This window comes from Malania oleifera, chromosome 1 (assembly GCF_029873635.1).
Source record: "Malania oleifera isolate guangnan ecotype guangnan chromosome 1, ASM2987363v1, whole genome shotgun sequence".
In the NCBI taxonomy this organism is placed as follows: domain Eukaryota; kingdom Viridiplantae; phylum Streptophyta; class Magnoliopsida; order Santalales; family Ximeniaceae; genus Malania; species Malania oleifera.
In genome coordinates, this window is record NC_080417.1 from 24,037,356 (window position 1) to 24,052,955 (window position 15,600).

Below are 15,600 nucleotides of genomic sequence, written 5' to 3' on the forward strand. Positions count from 1 at the left end.
TTTTATACACCTGGGGTTCAGTCGCCCGATCTCTCACATATTTTCAATTAAGTCCAAATTTTGCTTTAATTAATTCCCCTGATATTATAAATGATATTGGGGACTTTGAGCACTAAGTGTTGGGACCTAGGGTCTTTCTATGGCCTTTTTAAGTATGCTAAAAAACCTGGCGTCAGTCGACCGAGGTCAAACTACAGACTTGAGCTTTAGTTCCTACATGCGTGTCAATCATTTATTATTACAGACTGTTCCTATATTACTATTACAGACCCAAATTAAACTTAATATACAATTACAACAAGTAAATCTTGTACTTCTTTTTTTGCCTTTGAGTCATCATGTGCCATCACACGATCTTGTCAATGAAAACCTACACACACACACTCAGTAACCATTAAATATTGGAGTATTTGTCATAATCAAAACAGGGTATGATCCATAGGGTCAACAGTTGTGTTATTTGATTTAGGAGCAACACATTGTTTCATATCTCTGGTGTATACTAAGTTGTGTGGGATAGAAATCCAGCTATTAGATGTCGAATTATCTGTGGCCACACCAATCGGGATAGTAGTGGTATGTAGAAAAGTGTTTAAAGACTATCCAATGAGTATTTAGGGAAGGATGCTACCTACTGATCTAATAGTGTTTGACATGCATGGATTCGATGTCATTATGGGAATGGACTAGCTAGCCTCCAACTATGCTAGTACTGAAGAAAGAGGTAGTGTTTAGACCTCCTGGGGAGCAGAAGTACAGGTTTGTTGGGTCATGCATGTGTTCCTCACCACAGATACTATCAGCTATTCAGGGAAAGAGGCTACTTCTGGAAGGATGCCAGGGGTACCTAACTTGTGTGAAGGAAGCACCCAAGGGAGAATTAAAGTTTGAAGATATCCCAATAGTGAGGGATTTCTATGATGTATTCCCAGAGAATTTACCTCAGTTGCCTCTCAACATTGAAATCGAGTTTTCCATTGACCTACTTCCAAGGATGACAGAATTAAAAGAATGATTGCAGGAATTAGTGGACAAGGGATTCATCAGACCTAGTATGTCACCTCGGGGAGCACCAGTTCTATTTGTTAAAAAGAAGGACGAATCGATGAGGATGTGTATCGACTACCAGAAAATAAATAAAGTGACAATTAAGAACAAATACCTGTAACCCCGTATTAATGATCTATTTGACCAGCTTCAGGGAACACATGTCTTCTCCAAGATCGATCTTCGATCCATGTATCATCAGGTGAAAGTCAAATCAGAGGATGTTCCAAAAATTGCTTTTCGAATCAGATATTGCCACTATGAGTTCCTGATTATGCCATTTGGACTAACTAATGCTCCTGCGACATTTATGGACCTTATGAACAAGGTCTTCCATAAATATCTGGATCAGTTCGTGGTGGTGCTTATCAATGATATTTTGATTTATTCAAGGATTCTCAAGGAGTATGGAACTCATTTGAGGTTGGTACTTCAGATGCTAAGAGAAAGGAAACTTTATGCTAAATTCAAGAAAATTGAATTCTGATTGGAAAAAGTTGCATTCTTAGGGCACGTGATCTCTAGCGGTGGTATTTCTGTGGACTCGAGTAAGATAGAGGTGGTAGTGGATTAGGCAAGATTGAAAAATGTTCACGAGGTCGGGAGTTTCTTAGATCTGGAAGGGTATTATCGCCAGTTCATGGAAGGGTTTTCTAAACTATCGGGGTACTCTAACACAGTTAACAAGGAAAAATGTGAAGTATGAGTGGACTGATGATTGTGAGAAAAGTTTTCAAGAATTGAAGCAATGACTCGTCACTGCTTTAGTTTTGATGATTCCATCAGGAGATAGTGGTTTTGTGATTTATAGTAATGCGTCTCAGAAAGGGCTTGGGTGTATTTTGATGCAACAGGGAAAGAGGCATCACATATGCTTCTCGTCAACTCAAGGAGTAGGAGAGGAATTATCCGACGCATGAATTTGGAATTGGTAGCAGTGGTTTATGTGTTGAAAATATGAAAGCACTACCTATACAGTGGAAGGTGCGAGATCTTTACGGACCACAAAAACCTTAAGTACTTCTTCACACAGAAGGAATTGAATAAGATATAGAGGAGATGGTTGGAACTGATAAAGGATTATGACTATACCATTAGTTACCACCTAGGGAAAGCTAATGTGGTAGTCGATGCATTGAGTCGGAAGTCAATGAGTGCGTAATTATCAGCAGTGGTAACTCAACACCAGATCAGGATGGATCTAGAAAGATTTCATGTAGAATTAGTAGAGGGAAATCATTAAGCATTCATAGCTAATCTAGTAATTCAACCAACTTTGTTGGAAAGGATTATGACTGTATCTGCTCAAATGAAAGATATAAAACTGGTGAAGATTATGGATAAAGTGCAGGGTGGACTGAGGGCAGATTTTAATATTTTAGATGATGGGGTTTTGAGGTTTTGCACTAGAGTATGTATACCCAATGATGCTAAAACTAAAAGAACCATTCTGGAAGAGGCACATCGCTCTCTTTATACAGTGCATCCAGAAAGCACTAAAATGTATCAGGATCTATGGAAATCTTTCTGAAATTAGAATAGTGTTTGCAAGAGGGGGGTGAATTGGGTTAATTAAAAAGTTAAATTCTTTTTAACTTCTTACTTGTTTTAGTGCAATAACAAGAATGTAATTAAATCAATCAATTTATAACTACAACCAAATCAAACCACAAAGTATTGAAAATTAAACAATCCAATCAACCACAATATGAAAATCAATCAATTATTCAAGAACTTGATGCTTTTAAGCTTTTGGTAGCAGCTCCGTGTTTATATGCAAGCCCTGTTTTGATTTTGATTTGTAATGCTCTCTCTTAACCAAGATTTTTGCAAATTAACCAATGTACTCCCTTGTGGGTATCTGCAAAAGGTTAACTAAAACATACTTTCTAAAATTAAGAGTCTTCTCTGAATTTTTACTTAAGCCCTGCAATCAGCAATATGCAGTCAACAAATAAAAATATTGTGTAGAAATTAAAGGGTAAAGTAGAGAGAAGAACACCAAGTTTTACGAGGTTCGGCTTATCTCCAGCCTACGTCCTCGCCTTTGGCAAACTACCAAATGATTCCACTATATTAGTTCCTTTTCCGGGCGGATATACACCATTACAACCACTCCTTAATTAGGCTAGAGCCCGCCTCTCCAAACGATATTCCCTTGTTCGGTTCAACGATCCAAGCACTTGAACCGTCAATCTACAAAACAAGATTTTAAACAAGGTGTACAAAAGATGCTCTTAAAAGAGCCGATTAGTACAAATTCAGAGCTATATACTTCAAAGAAAAATCAAATATGAAATTTAGATTGAAGCCCCAAAAGTATATCACCAAAGGATTCTTTCAATGGATGAAAGAAATTGGAATTGTAGCACAATACTAGAGATTGAGAGTTAGCAAAGCCTCAGTAGATTTCATGCAAATTGAGAGTGAGAGAGCCTTTGAGAGTTTGAGAACAATTTGAGAGAGTATGAATGCTGTAATTGATTCTTGGTGATTGAATCAATTGTTCTTGGGTGTATTTATAGAGTTAAAAAAGTATTTCACTTGATCCCCACATTTACTTGAAGTAGTGTCCTAGTTTTGAACAAGTTTGAGTCCCAAGAAATTAATTTTTCAAAAATATGTTTGTTATAAATTTTAAAATTTGCCGTGTGGTAGTAGTTTGAGGGCTTCCAGTAAGTTGCCTGTCAATGTATTTCACTTATATATAACATAGGTAGTAAGGTGGCAGTCGCCTGTCACCTAGTTGTCAGGCGCCTATCACTGAATTTCTTAGTTTTAATAAACAGGTAGTAGGGTGACAACAACCTGATGAAACCTGGACAGGTTTCTCAAAAAACCTCATCAGGCATCTGTCAAGGTCCAGGTAGTAGCCTGACGACATTCTGTCTGTGTATTTTAAAAGTATTTAAATTGACAGCCTACTAACCATGTGCAGTCAGGTGCCTAGCAAGTAAAAAAAATTGACTTTTAAAATATTTGTTATTCTCTCTCTCTCTCTCTCTCTCTCTCTCTCTCTCTCTCTCTCTCTCTCTCTCTCTCTCTCTCTCTCTCTCTCTCTCTTTTCTTATTTATTTTTGGAATGTTAATTTGTTTTCTTTGAAAAATATGTTCCAAGTTTTAAAATTAAGATCTCTAGGTCTCTTCATTCCTAGTGAGCTTCAAAATGCAATTTCATAATTTGAAAATAATTGAAGTACTTACAAACATGTCCTACTAGACTCTTTATTTCTTGAACTCATTTTCAAAAAAAACTTCATCAAGATTTTGCTTTGAGTTCTTGAATTTTCAGTATTGATCACTTGTGTTTGATATGAGCTTTCAATGTTCCTGTGATCTTCAAGTATTTCTATGTTGGTCTCTTGAGCTTTTAGAATTGATCACTTGTGTTCATGAAGTATGTTTTTGTTTCAATATTTGAAATATCACAACTTTTAAGGACAGTAGATAACCTTACTTTGTTATCATCAAAATCAAGAGTCATAAACCTTGCTTAGGCCAAGAATCTCCCTCTTTTTAATGATGAAAAATAAGGAGAAAAGATAGGTAAGCCTTAAAAGGTCCCCCCTTGCAATAAGCATAAATCTTCAAAGAAAATAACACAAATAAGTATAATTTTAAATACTTCATCATGCATACTTAATCATCATGCATACTCCCCTTTGTGACATAACTATAATATATTCCATAATTCCATAATATACATACCATAGGTCATCATAACCATCTTTTATTCATCCACATACTCCCCCTTTTGACATCAATCAAAAAGGAAATAACACAAACATATAAAGACCAAGTGGTCCATACATAAGCAAAATATGTAAAAAAGTGAAAGTTTTTTTTTTTTTTAAAAGTTACAAAATAACAAAAATTAATCAAGCATCAAATTCTGAAGTACCATCTTCAGCAACTTCTTTTCCTTTTGAGCCTTTTTCTTTATAAGCTTCTCCTTCTTCCTCAGTCTCTTTAGAGTCATCACTAGATTTTTCTTTAGATGCGTCATCACTTTTCTCTGATTCTTCACCGGTTTTATCTCACTAGCAGCTGCGGAACTAATATTCATGCTTAACTTCCTCCAAATTGATTAAGTTCTTCTTGCATAGCCATAATCCATGAATCATTATTTAATGCTTCTTCTACGTTTTTTGGTTCATCTTGAGATAGGAAAGCATAATGGTTGCATATATTCTTTAATGATGATCTAGTAGTTATTCTTCTTGAAGGTTCTCCAATAATTTTATCTTTAGGATGGTTTCTTATGTATTTCCATTCTTTTGGTAATTCTTGATTTTCTGTGGGTTTTTCTTTTGAAATTTCTTCATTGTTTTCTTCTTTTCTTCCTTAATTTCAAGATTTTCCACCTTTTGTGAGATATCCTCATTTTCATCATTCTTGATTTCATTTACAAAGGGATTTGATTCACCAAAAGTTACATGCATTGATTCAACAATAGTAAGTGTTCTTTTATTATAGATTCTATAGGCTTTACTATTTGTAGAATATCTTAAGAAAATTCCTTCATCTGCTTTGGCATCAAATTTCCCTAAGTCATCTTTGTTATTTAGAACAAAACATTTACATCCAAATACATGGAAGTAAGCTATGTTAGGCTTTCTCCCTTTCCATAATTCATAAGGTATCTTGTTTAGATTTGATCTAATAGATACCCTATTTATTACATAACAAGCTGTATTTACAGCTTCAGCCCAATAATACTTACGTAAATTTTTTTCATTTAACATAATTTTAGCCATTTCTTGAAGTGTTCTATTTTTCCTTTCAACAATTCCATTTTGTTGTGGAGTTCTAGGTGCTGAGAAATTATGGTTTATTCCATGATCATTACAAAATTTTTTGACATTATTATTTTTAAATTCTCTACCTTGATCACTCCTAAAGTTAGTGACATTATACCCTTTCTCATTTTGAAGTTTCTTGCAAAGGGTTATCAACATATCACAAGCTTCATTTTTGTTGGCTAAAAACAATACCCATGTATATCCAGAATAATCATCAACAATCACAAAAGCATATTGTTTTCCACCTAAACTTTGAGTTCTAGTAGGTCCAAACAAGTCTAAGTGCATGAGTTCTAAGGGTCTACTAGTTGATATATGTTTCTTCTTTTTAAAACTCATCTTGACTTGTTTTCCTAGTTGGCAAGCGTCACAAATTTTATCTTTGATAAATTTAGTATTTGGTAAGCCTTTCACTAAATTTTTCTTTGATAGTTTAGATAGAATGTCCGTGCTAGTATGACCTAATCTTCTATGCCAAAGCCATCTATTTTCTTTTAGGGCAGCTAAGCAAGTTACATCTTGAGATATTAAATTATCAAGTTTTATGCAATATACATTATTTGTTCTATGTACTGTGAATAGAATTTCATTATTCTTAGGGTTTTGTATTATATACTTGTCTTTCTTAAAGATAATTTCAAGCCCTTTATCACTAAGTTGACTAATACTTAAGAGATTATGTTTTAGACCATCTACTGACAACACATCATCGATAGTTAAAGAGGGTTTTTTTTACCTATTTTACCAATTCCAACAATTTTACCTTTGACATTGTCACCAAAGGTTACATATCCCCCATCTTTTTGAGTTATTATGGTGCACTTGGTCTATCTCCGGTCATGTGTCTTGAACACCCGTTGTCCAAGTACTACTTTTCCTTTGATGGTGTTATCCTAAAGCATACCTACAATGAAAGATTTAAGATGTCATTTTTGGAATCCAAATTTTCTTAGTTTTCTTTAAATTATATCTAGTTCCATTGTTTTCTTTCTATTCATTTTTAACTTTAACATACTTCTTTTTATGAGGGTAGTTAAACATAATGTCCTTTGTTATTGCACATGTAGCAAGTGGTATGTTCATGTACACTAGTTGTAGAAGTACTAGCATAGTGTTTAACTTCTTTCACAAAGTACCCCATGAACAATTTCTTCTTTCTTTTATTTGTTATTCCATTATAACCAATTCCTTCCTTTTATTATTACACTGTTTATACAACATCAGAGAACAACAAAAATACAACACTGCAAAAAAAAATTGAAATACAATAGAGAAAAATACAAAAAAATTGAAATACAACAAATAAAAAATACAAAAAATTAAAATACAACATAAATGAATGAGTCTTGGAACACCACATGGACGCCTGCACAGAAAAATTGGTTAAATTAAATTGACAGTTAGGAAAATTAGCAATAAATAAAATTGGATTGGGAGGTGAAATTTGGGTTAGCTGGTTAAATTTAATGCCACGGAATCCAAGCCTATAAATAAAGGTGTTGTATAAATTGTATTTGTACAACAAAATATTGAATCAATCAAATGCAGCAATCAATGATAAATCAAGAGAACACAACCACACAGTATGTATGTAAGTAATAGAAACAACACAAGGAATTACATGGTTCGGCAGTGCCTACATCCACATGAGCACTTGGCAAATAATTTTACTATGTAGTGTCAAAGACACTTATAACACTTGCAACCCCACAAATACATCAAGAACAATGAATATATAAAGTTCCTTGAGGCTTTCCCTCCAAACTCCAACCAACTTAACGTCCCCCTTTGAAAATTCAAAAATTTGTGTTGGGTTCCCGAGCCAAACTGTGGATGGTTTTAGACAGAATGAAAATTGTCTGAAATTGGGTGCCAAGCCTCGAAGGTTATATCCAATCCATCAATGGTTTCCCTAATGCTCCACCAACACTTTGATTTTCTACTATGTTCTCTCTTTTTACATGTATTTCATTCAATATATGAACCACATATCACAACAATCTCTACCTTGGCGAATATACACCCCTTAGGAGAAACTGAAAACATAGCCCGCTGCTCCACCTTGAACTTGGGACATTAAGTTGGAACCGTCTCCCTTATATAGAAATTGGAGACAAAAACCAAGTCCAAACAAGGCTTGAACTTGCCTGCGGTAGCTTAGGCTTTTGCGATCAACCCCAATTTAGTTGTAGATGTAACTACCTGAAACTTTGCCCTGGACTTCCAACAAGGCCTTCCCACAATAGTAAATACAAAACCTATGGTAAGTCTTTTATAACCAAAGCCCCCTGTATAGTCTTCAAAAAATCTCATAACTAACAGACCACTCTGTTGCCTGCTAAAACACCCTATTACACCATCACAGGGGACCTTTGACATATCTCGGACATCACCGTTTTTCCTTGGGTACCAAGTTGTAGAAATTTTACATTGATTCTCCACAGAACCCCCTTGAGATGACAAACAAAGTCTCCTTACAGTTTTTTCTACAAAGCCACCCTGAGATAACACCAATCTCCCTACAACTTTGTCCACAAAGCCATCTTGAGCTAACACTATTCTCCATGCAGTTTTGTCCATGCGAATTTTCAAACCAAAACCCTTGGTTGTACCCAAAACATTCACGTCAAAACCTTTCAATAGAGTTCCTACGTGATTAGCCTTAGTAAAAGCCTTCCCAGCCAATAACATGTCATTCAAAAACGACACATACATCACCCCATTGTATCCTATCACCATCTTCCCCACTGGAAGCCTTACTAATTCCCACACCTGGTTCTTATGCAATATTTCCATTTCCTCCACCATAATACTCATCCATCTATTTTTCGTTTTGTTGTGCATTGCAACTTAAAAAATAGTAGAAACCTTGTTTCTAGTAGTAATGAATGCATAAAACACTAGAATGCCAAATTTATACCTAAGTGGTGGTCTAATAGTGTACCTTGGCCTATTGTGACTGTGTTGGTCTCCTGAAATGAAACACATTGCAATATGGACAATGTCATCTTTGCCCTGAGTCTATAGTTCCACCTGCATCACATGCCCATTTATATTGTGATACAGTTGAGCAAAGATAAAACTTCTTGCATTTTAGCCCTGAATATCTAACTTCACCTGAACCACATGATTGTTGCTGCTGTAGTTTTCTAGCATTTATTTCTTTTACTTTACCTGAGTATGCCACCCCATGACTTTCTCACCAAAAGTCATGTCTCCACTGATCACCGCCTTGTTTGCCATAGGATCACCCAATTTGAACTCGCCTTTCTTATATCCCAGAAAGATGTACTGTCCAGACATAACACCAAGCTTAGATCCAACATCACCAGAAACGTGCACCTGTGGATATCCACTCAAACCTGAGTAGTCTACCACAAAACCTACCCACAATTCTCCTAAAACTCTCCCATCTAATGATACCTTTGGCAATCGCTTAAATGAGAAACGCGTCATACTGACTAACTTCACCAAGAAATTCCTTGCAAGTCTTGCATATAACCTGTACTGCTCACAAAACTTATTGAACAAAACTAGTGTACTTAATCCCAATGTCTGACCCGATGATTTCTCTCCCGGTTTGGTTCTCCACCTTAACCACAAGTTAAACCTGGTAAACATCTTAGACTTGTGCCACATGAGATACACCAAAACCTTGCATGATAAACCCATGATATACATATGTCTACCCTGTAATGCTATCCTCACCGATTCCCAAACATCTGAATACATGTAGTCACGTATATTCTCTAACCGCATATGACACAGAACATCTGACTCAGATTCTACAGTTGCAGCTCCACGTACAACTATAATACCCTGCAGTGCATAGATATTTTCTGCTACCCTTTCTCTTTCATCACCACCAAGTTGCCTTCACACACTTTCATTTCCTCACTTTCAGACTTGTAACTATATTCGTTACAATATAAAGTGCCCAATAAAATTAAATTCTTACTTAGATCTGGTACATGCCTTATATCATATAAGGTTTTCACAACACTATCATGCATTTTTGATTTTGACATTTCCAATACCAATTATTTTACATGAAATATCATTTCCAATCAAAACAGAACTAGTATTAACTGACTTGTAGGTGTTGAACCATTTTCTATTTGCTGTTATATGATAAGAGCATCCGAAATCTAGGATCCAAGAATCTGTGAGGCACTCTAAACTCGATGAAACATATAACATATCACGATCACTGCTTCCTAAGTCTCTTTCTACCACATTTGTAGATTTTGACGAACCCTGTTAATTTTCAGCATTCCCTTTCTTTCGCTCTGAAAATTATGGTCTTATGTGCCCAATTTTAATGCACCTAAAACACTTTATGTCCTTTTTATTTCCAGACTGCAACCAAGATCCACTCTGGGACTTATGTCTTCCACATTCCTAGTTACTCTTCACCACAAGCTCTTAACCATGTAAAACTTTATCATTGGACATTTTTCTTTGATGAAAATCGAGCAATATGTTTATCACCTCTTCCAAATTCATGGTTTTTTTACCCTATTTAAGAGTCGTAACCAAGTTCTCATACATGTTAAATGCTGGTAAGGAATTCAGTAGCATCATCGCCTTGTCACCTTCCTCGAATTTCGCATCAACTCGCATTAAATCACTTATGATTTGATTGAATGCATTGATGTGTCAGTTCAAATATGAACCTTCCAATATCTTAAATGAATATAACTTTTGCTTAAGAAATATTTTATTTGTAAGAGACTTAGACATATACTGAATTTCAATCTTTTGCCAAATGGCTATAGGAGAATCCTCTTCCATGATGTGATACAAGACATCATCGGCAATCTAATAGTAGCCACATCCCTTGCCTCCAATTCCTTCTAATTTGCTTCATCCATGCTTTTCAGTTGAATTCCGTATAAGGCCTTTACCATGTCTTACTGCACAAGCAAATCCTTCACCATTCTTTGCCACAAATTGAAATTCCTAGTTCCATCAAATTTGACGACGTTAAATTTTGTAGATGAAGTACCCGAAGCCATTAAAACAATGCTCTGATACCAATTTGTTGCGTACATTGTATTTGCGCAGCAGAAATATTGAATCAATCAAATGTAGGAATCAATAATAAATCAAGAGAACAACACAACCACGCAATATGTATGAAAACAATCGCAAAATACACACGAATTATTGTGGTTAGGAATCGTCCGCATTGCCAGAGCAATCAGCAACGAAAAATTGTACTACGGCGTGTCAAAGACAACTATACAAATATTGCAACCCCCCAAATACAATAAGAACAATGTATATATGAAGTTCCTGGAAGCTTTCCCTCCAAACCCCAACTAACTTAATGCCCCTCTTTCAAAATTCAAAAATCTGCATTAGGTTCCCAAGCCAAACCATCAACGATTTCAAATAGAAAGAAAATTTCCTGAAATTGGGTGCCAAACCGTTGACGATTATAGCAAATCCATCGACGACTCCCTTGTTGCTCCACCAACACTTTGACTTTCTACTATGTTCTCTTTTTGTACATGTATCCCATTCAGTATAAGGCTTCTAGAGAGTGAAAAGAAACATACAAAAGAAGTGGAGTACATGGTGCTATAGAAGAAGAAGGTAAGCACGTCGCTGTTGTTGATTGGCAACAGCAGCAGTTGTCACTACATCTATCTTGTTCGTGGTCTCACATCGCTACTAACAACGCGTCTTTTTTTTATCTTACCAATTATTACAAATTTTGAACAAAAGAAAAAAAATGAGAAGAGCAAAGAGAGAGATATGGTAGAATAGAAGAAGGAAAGGAAGAAAATAATTATAAAAAAAAAAAGGAAAACAAGAGACCAATCACAAAGCCGCTGCCAACATCACACCTCTTCGACTGTTGCTCCACTGCTACAGGTAGTGATCCCTGCCCTTCTTCTCTCTTTTATTTTTCTCCTTGTCCCTTTCTCTTTTTTGTCGAATGGATAAGTAGTACATCAACTTTGATTTTTTTTCCCCATCCCTTTATTTTTTTTATTATATCTCCATCACCCATCACTAATCATTATAACCCACATATACTATTATAATATAGTATATATATAGAAACTTTATATTGTATGTCACCCTAACCCTCATCATTAACTTATGTTACATAATACGCTCACTTCATTTTTTTTTTTTTGCTTAAAAGGGTAAATGTATATTGATCAAAGCGGATAGGTACAGAATGCGACACATACACCGGGCAGGGAAGGCCCACAACTCCCAATCCAACTAGAAGAACCTAAAAATAATATACAATCAAAACTTGGGCATATCCAGGGCACAAGAGCTTAAAACATAGTAGCAACAAAATTTTTCTCTTTTCCGACACCTAGGAAAACAAGTACAATCAAAAGGGGCATCCCAAATACAAGAGAACGCAAGAAAAAACTGACAGCTCAAGGCGGCCGAGAGTCCCTGTTCCATTTCTCCTTTTCACATTTGGAAATCCTTATCTTGTCCAGAGCACTCCTATAGGAAGTACCATGCTGAAGGCCCAAGCGGGTAGTCCATGTCGATGGACTTTCTAGTTTTACACAAATTAGCATGGAAGCATTACCTTGCCCAACGCAATAGGTTTTGCTCCCACTACAAGCGAATGAAAGAAGCACCAATCTTAACTGCATCAATGGACCCTGCAGTGTTAACCTTCTCAGCAATCATGTCACTGGACTTACAAGAGTCTAGGCAACCATCCAAAGGTTCTTTAACTGCATCAAATTCTTTCTTCTTTTTTCCCCTCCTCTGCTCAACTTCTTTCTTGTTTTTACAATTCACTTCTGCATGACCAAGCATATTACAGAATGTACAGAATTTTGGCACATTTTCATAAGAAACCTCTTGATTAAAAGTCTGCCCATATGGCATATGAACTCTCACACTATACTTTAACTCTTTAGCGACATCAATCTCAACCAACGCTCTGGCATAGGAAATACTCTCCCTGTTGGTGGTCAGTTTATTAGCATGAACATGCATATCTAGCATGGAACAAATTTTCCCAAGGGAGTTAAGAGTCCACAATTCAAGCAGAAGGTTTTTCAGTTGAATCCACATCGGCACAATGCTCAGTTCCTCATTATTAAATTGAAATACGTTTGGAAATTTTTTGAGAAATAGAGGCCTACCATATGCAAGGAAAGGTCCACCTTGCAGCACTTGAGACATCTTCTCCTCATTGAAGAACTTGAAGATGATCCAACCACTCATATGGTAGAAGATGTCAACCTTAGCATGCCAGGATGAGACAATATCATTTAGGGCAGACTTACCTAGGAATTTGCTAGCAAAATACCCTGCCAAGCAAAATTAGCCTCCATCAACTCTGATTTTTCTAATTATTTTAATGCTATACTCTATCCCACCTTTTTATTTTATTTTATTATATCTCCATCACCCATCACCAATCATTTATTAACCCATCACCATATTTTATATATATATATATATATATGAAATCTTTATTTATTGTTATGTCACCCTCAACCCCTCATCATTACCATTTATATCTACATATATGCCAAATTAGCCTCCACTAATTTGGCAAACTTATTTTAAGCAAACAAACTTGGACTTTAAGCAAACTTACAGTACACACAGACATAGGACGGCCCACCATTGTGGACTTTAACAATAATAATACATAAAGTAGACGCGGACGTGGCCTGTCATTTTGGACTTCTGCATGATGGTGAGAGATTCAGGTTGACGTAGTCTTCATCCGTTATCTGTCCATGAATCGGATGGTAGAACGTCATTTTCTTGTATGGGTTGTCTTCATCATCTGTGTCCATTGGATCATCTGGATCTGGCGGAACTGGTGGCTTTGGAGCAGGAATCTCGTCAGGGATGAGGACGACGAGCTCGGAGCAGGACCTCAGGTCATTCACTTCATAGAGGTGGTTCAACAGTGAGAACTTGTATCTTGGCCATGTAGAAAGGTTGTACAGAGTATCCCATTCATAAGCTTGATTCTGGGACCATAACAGCTTTCTGGTAGGATTGTAGAAATACGGTCGGTGGAGTATGAAAATACTGTGTACGCTTTCTGCTTCCGCTGGGTCCATCTTCCATAAGTTGTGGTTTCCCATGAGAACTGTTAGCTTCTTTCTCCATGTAGATAGTAGGTCGAACAACTGTAGGAAGGTCCAGAATAGTGATTTCTGGTTAGCTGGATCATGAAGATGGGCATACGTCTCCTGTAGAGGGATGAATACAGCATGTACCTGCAAAACAGAAATATACCAGAGGTACCATAATACATGTGTATTGAAGGATGATGGTTTGATGACGTAGGGGTTAAGAAATGGGTAGGCTGGAAAGGTTTGGTGATGACCAATGTTCTTGGCATAGTGATAATGGAAGATTCTTGCACAAGATTTGATTTTTTCTGGATCAGTGAGGTCAGGTTCCATATCTGGAGGAAAGTGGATATGGGTAGAGGCACTAAGGAAGTGTAAATCAGGAGGAGAGGATGAGGGTGAAGCCATGAGTATCAGTGGTATGGCTTGGTGACTGGTTATGAGGAAGGCTGTTTCCCTGGGGCGAGATAACATGTCTGCGAGAACATTATGGTTGCCTTTTATATGCTTCACGGAGAAGTCATATCGGGAAAACCAGTCTTTCAGTCTGAGTATCTGCGGATCAGGGAGAATCTTATTGTGGAATTCAAGCATCTTCGGGAAGGATGAGTTGTCCATTTCAACAGTGAAGTGCTTTGATCTGACATAAAAGTCAAACTTTTGGATTCCATTTTTCACCGCAATTATCTCCTTGAATACGGTGTGATAATGCTTCTGCAAATCTTTGAATTCTCCGCTTGCGTGTCCACAGTAGGCTCTTCTGTTGTCCTTATCTTCAAGTAATAGTGCACCCCAAAAATGATCACTTGCGTCTGATTGGAGGATGAGATTGCCGGTAGATGGAATAGTCAGAGGCGGTGGATCCTTGGCAGCTTTTTTCAAATGTTTGATAGCATTTGTTTGATCATGGCCCCATGGGGGAGGCTTCTTTTTCAACAGCTGTGACAGGGAGCTGGTGTGATGGCTTGCGTGCGGGATGAAGTCTCTGATATAATTTATTATGCCAAGAAATTGTTGAATTTCTTTGACAGAAAGATTAGTATCTGGAAACTTCAATAATTGTTCTGCGAGATGTGGACCTGGGCAAATGGTACCGTGGGAGATTTTCATCCCCAGAAAATCAATTTCTTTTTGTCCAATCACGCTTTTCTTTTCTGATAACATAATCCCGTACTGTGATGCCAGCTGGTGGAAATGTTCAAGAAGCTGATGGTGATCTGCATGACTTTTTGAAAATAATAATATATCATCGATGTAGATCAGGGTACTATGCAGAATAGGATTGAAGATCCTAGTCATCGCTTTTTGAAACAGTGACGGCGCGATCTTTAAACCGAAGGGTAAAACTGTCCATTGGAATTGTTCATTCGGTATACAGAACGCTGTCTTGTATCTGTCATCTAGATGAATGCCGAGTTGCCAAAATGCACCTTTAAGATCGAACTTTGAAAATATCTGTGCTTCAGCGAGATGGATGAACTGTGTTCTGGCTTTTGGAATAGGGAACTTATCATCCCTGATGAACACATTCAACGACTTGTAATCAATAACTAATCTCTTTTTTCCTCTGATCTTCTCTGATCTTTTTTCAACATAGAATGCTTGACATGCCCAAGAGGAATTAGTTGGTTCAATGAGACCTTGTGGGCCATCACCAT

The 15,600-nt window shown here is 36.7% G+C and overlaps 1 protein-coding gene across 1 annotated transcript; it reads right to left on the bottom strand.

Annotated features, from left to right (window-relative positions):
• Positions 1 to 12,449: 12,449 nt before the first annotated feature.
• On the bottom strand, positions 12,450 to 13,070 carry LOC131153869 (uncharacterized). Its single transcript, XM_058106340.1, has one exon. It carries the CDS (start codon positions 13,068 to 13,070, stop codon positions 12,450 to 12,452), a length of 621 nt encoding a protein of 206 aa, XP_057962323.1.
• Positions 13,071 to 15,600: the final 2,530 nt, after the last annotated feature.

Excerpts from the sequence above, each read along its gene's own strand:
- LOC131153869 (XM_058106340.1), bottom strand. The coding sequence starts at position 13,070 with ATGAGTGGTTGGATCATCTTCAAGTTCTTCAATGAGGAGAAGATGTCT.